The 3,275-nt window shown below is 33.9% G+C and overlaps 1 protein-coding gene across 1 annotated transcript in view; it reads left to right on the plus strand.

The window, feature by feature from the left end:
- The window catches only part of LOC108578919 (luc7-like protein 3), a 12,016-nt gene that overhangs the window by 7,499 nt on the left and 1,242 nt on the right, over nucleotides 1–3,275 (plus strand). The window contains exon 3 of the mRNA XM_017942340.1: nucleotides 1,199–1,521. Coding sequence (XP_017797829.1) covers nucleotides 1,199–1,521 — 323 coding nt within the window. The remainder of the gene's footprint in view (nucleotides 1–1,198; nucleotides 1,522–3,275) is intronic.

Genomic DNA, 3,275 nt, shown 5'->3' on the forward strand with positions numbered 1-3,275 from the left:
CATAAATAATATTATAAAATAAAATATCACAGAAATTACGATGATTTCACAAATACTTTAATAACAGTAATTTGCCAATGTTCAATAAACTTTCAAACTGATGTTAAACTGTTCACTAGTACTCAACACGAATTTGTATAAATTTTGCAACAGTTAACGAGTTTACTTCATCTTCTTTTTCTTGCGAACGTTAAGATACAACGAAATTTAGCATTTTAAACACAATGGAATTGCGATTACGTAAATTTCATTTGCATGTATATCCGTTTAAAATGAAAGTTCCGCTTGTTCGTTACCTTTCGCAGAAACAAGCTTGCACAAATGAAAAGACATTAATCCTGCATACAATTTCTTCTCTGTTTGTACTCTTGCCCGCCACTTTTCGAAGAAGTGTTTAATATAGTACGATAAAACGAACAAATAAGAGTTTCATATAAGAAAACGCTACTTTGCAGTAGAAATTATAAAGTTCCATAAGAAAATTTTCTCGAATAGTAAATATACAACACATGATGTTTTTTAATTTACGCTTTCTTTAAATTTATATAAAATGAAAGACATATTTTTAGATATCTTTCTTTTTTTTTTCTAGAAATAACAACGATGGTAAAATCAACAAAATATTACGCTTATTTAGTTACCATTTGTTGATAAAATGCATATCAACGCTAGATAAATTATCCTGTTACCTGAAAACTTTTGTTTCTATTTTATTTGCCCATCAAAAGGAGATCCCTTTTCCTTGTGAATTCAACATACAAAAGACCTACTAAACTTAGAATTCAATACTAATAAATCACAATACTAAACTTAGAATTCAATACTAATAAATCACAATACTAAACTTAGAATTCAATACTAATAAATCACAATACTAAACTTAGAATTCAATACTAATAAATCACAATACTAAACTTAGAATTCAATACTAATTTCTAAAAATTCTTACTTCGAAGGCTACCTCTACAATTCAACACTAATTTCTAAAAAGTCTTATCTCGAAAAACCCTCAGAATTCAGTGCTAATTTCTAAAAACTCTCCCTGTTCCACTAACACCGACATAAATCACCCCATTAGAAAACGTCCCCGGTTAATTCCTGTGCCGCAAATTGCGCTACATCTCAAGGCAGAAAAACTCAAACACCACCTCTTTTTTTTTTGTATTTCACGTGAGTAAAATCCCACTTAATCGTTCAGAGAGAAGCAGAGAAGGCAGCGTCGCGAGAGAAGACGCAAACGCACCCCCAGCCGTCAGAGGAAACGACGCCGCCACAGCGGGTCCCGGAAACGCGACGGCAACACGTCGAAGCATATCGGTGAGATACGAAAGCCAAAGCACAAAGAAACGGAGGAAAGGGCTCGGTCGCCGCGACACAAGATTTCCGAGAGCAGGTTCAGAGTAGATATCGGAAACGCGTCGAGTTCGTCTAATCGTAATAGGAGCAAACCGAGATCGAGGGATCGGACCTACTACAGCGATCTGTCAGATTCCAGCGACTACGAAGGTAGAAAGGCTAAAGGTGAGAGGTTTAACTTACTTAGTACGAACAACTTTCTTTTTTTTTTTTTTTCCATCAATCGACACGTGTTTCATGTCTTCGTTTCATTTGTTAGGTCTGTGCAATTTGTTTCTTCTTGCATAACTTTCTTAACACTAATCGTACCGACACTTTATGTGCACCTATTCTTACCGCAGGCGGTCAAATGACCGGATATGAAATAATCACACTTTCCCGAAACGAGTACAGGTGATTGTCAATTGTATATAGGGAACAACGCAGAAAATAGTGTTTAGATAATAATTAAAAAAAATTACATATTTACAGTTTTATTTTGAACAAGAACGAGAAAATCAAATTTTAAAAGGTACGTTTAGTGTTAATGTTAACGTTAAAATTAATTTTTCAACGGTAGAAGATTCTCCGATTATTCATCTAAAGAAACCTGCTTTAACAGAATTCACGTAAAATTTACGAAGAAGTGTCAGAAATGATGGTTCAGAAAGAGTGCTTCAATGTCCGACAGCCTATTTCTCGCAAATTAAAACTGCTTAAATAAATGTTTTCATTTATTCATTTTTCATTTTCGAAATCGAACCGATATAAGAATATAGGGTACCGAACCGTATTCGATTTCCGTTTCAAAGCTCAACAACATCAACGTCGATTCCAAGTTGATACCATAACTTTTAATTATGAATATTCATTTCTCTGTCAGTAGTATTGCATAGCATTGCTATGCGATATTTATAGAAACGTAGGAATCAATCAACTGATCAACCCTTTACCTCTGCAAGCAGTCAATTTTCTTGCTTTAACTAGGTCAATATTTATGTCTTCCAGTCAATCTCAGCACCTTCGAGTCAATCTTTACTCTTGTCAAACAATTCTCTGGAGATACACAACAGCTTCTACTAACTATACTAAAATATACACGTCGATCCAAGTACCATTACTATTCTGTTCGATGCTACATATTAAAATTTTATTACGCTACTTCGATATATTATACTGTACGATATTTAAATACAAACTGAGGACAACAGTATCACGATGATTTTTTAATTTTTTCGTGTGACAAGAATTGTCACATTTATCATGCCCGATATACAGAGTGAACCGTATAACATGATCACTATCAATTATTCTGTTGTTAGTGAGCCGATCGAAATTTTTTAAATGATTAGAGAACATCTTTATCAGCGCATTCGTTTCGAAATTTTCGAGGTTATCTTCAATTTTTCACAGATCAGACTATAATTTTTTCACACCCAAATTTTAGCGGACGTTGAAACGAGTAATATTCTTTCATTGTATTCGTTGAATTCTTCTCAACATCCTCCAGAATATGGGCGTAAAAAGTTATAGGTTTGTCTACATCGTTCGTTTCGAAATTTTGAGGTTATCTTCAATTTTTCACAGATCAGACTATAATTTTTTCACACCCAAATTTTAGCGGACGTTGAAACGAGTAATATTCTTTCATTGTATTCGTTGAATTCTTCTCAACATCCTCTACAATATGGACGTAAAGATTTACAGGACGTATAAGTTAACCTATAAAAAATTAATGGTGACCTTGAAAGCTTGGAAAAAAAGGACCGATAAAAAAGTCTACTATAATCATCTTAAGGTCGAGTTTGAACCTATTATGCGACTGAAAAGAAATGTCCATCGATCCATTAACAACAGAATAATCTAAGGTGATCACGTTAGACGGTTCACCCTGTGTATCTTTAGATGGCGTCCATTTTGTATCTGAAAGGGAAGCTTTC

Source organism: Habropoda laboriosa, unplaced genomic scaffold (genome assembly GCF_001263275.1).
Source record: "Habropoda laboriosa isolate 0110345459 unplaced genomic scaffold, ASM126327v1 scaffold14, whole genome shotgun sequence".
Taxonomy (NCBI): Eukaryota; Metazoa; Arthropoda; class Insecta; order Hymenoptera; family Apidae; genus Habropoda; species Habropoda laboriosa.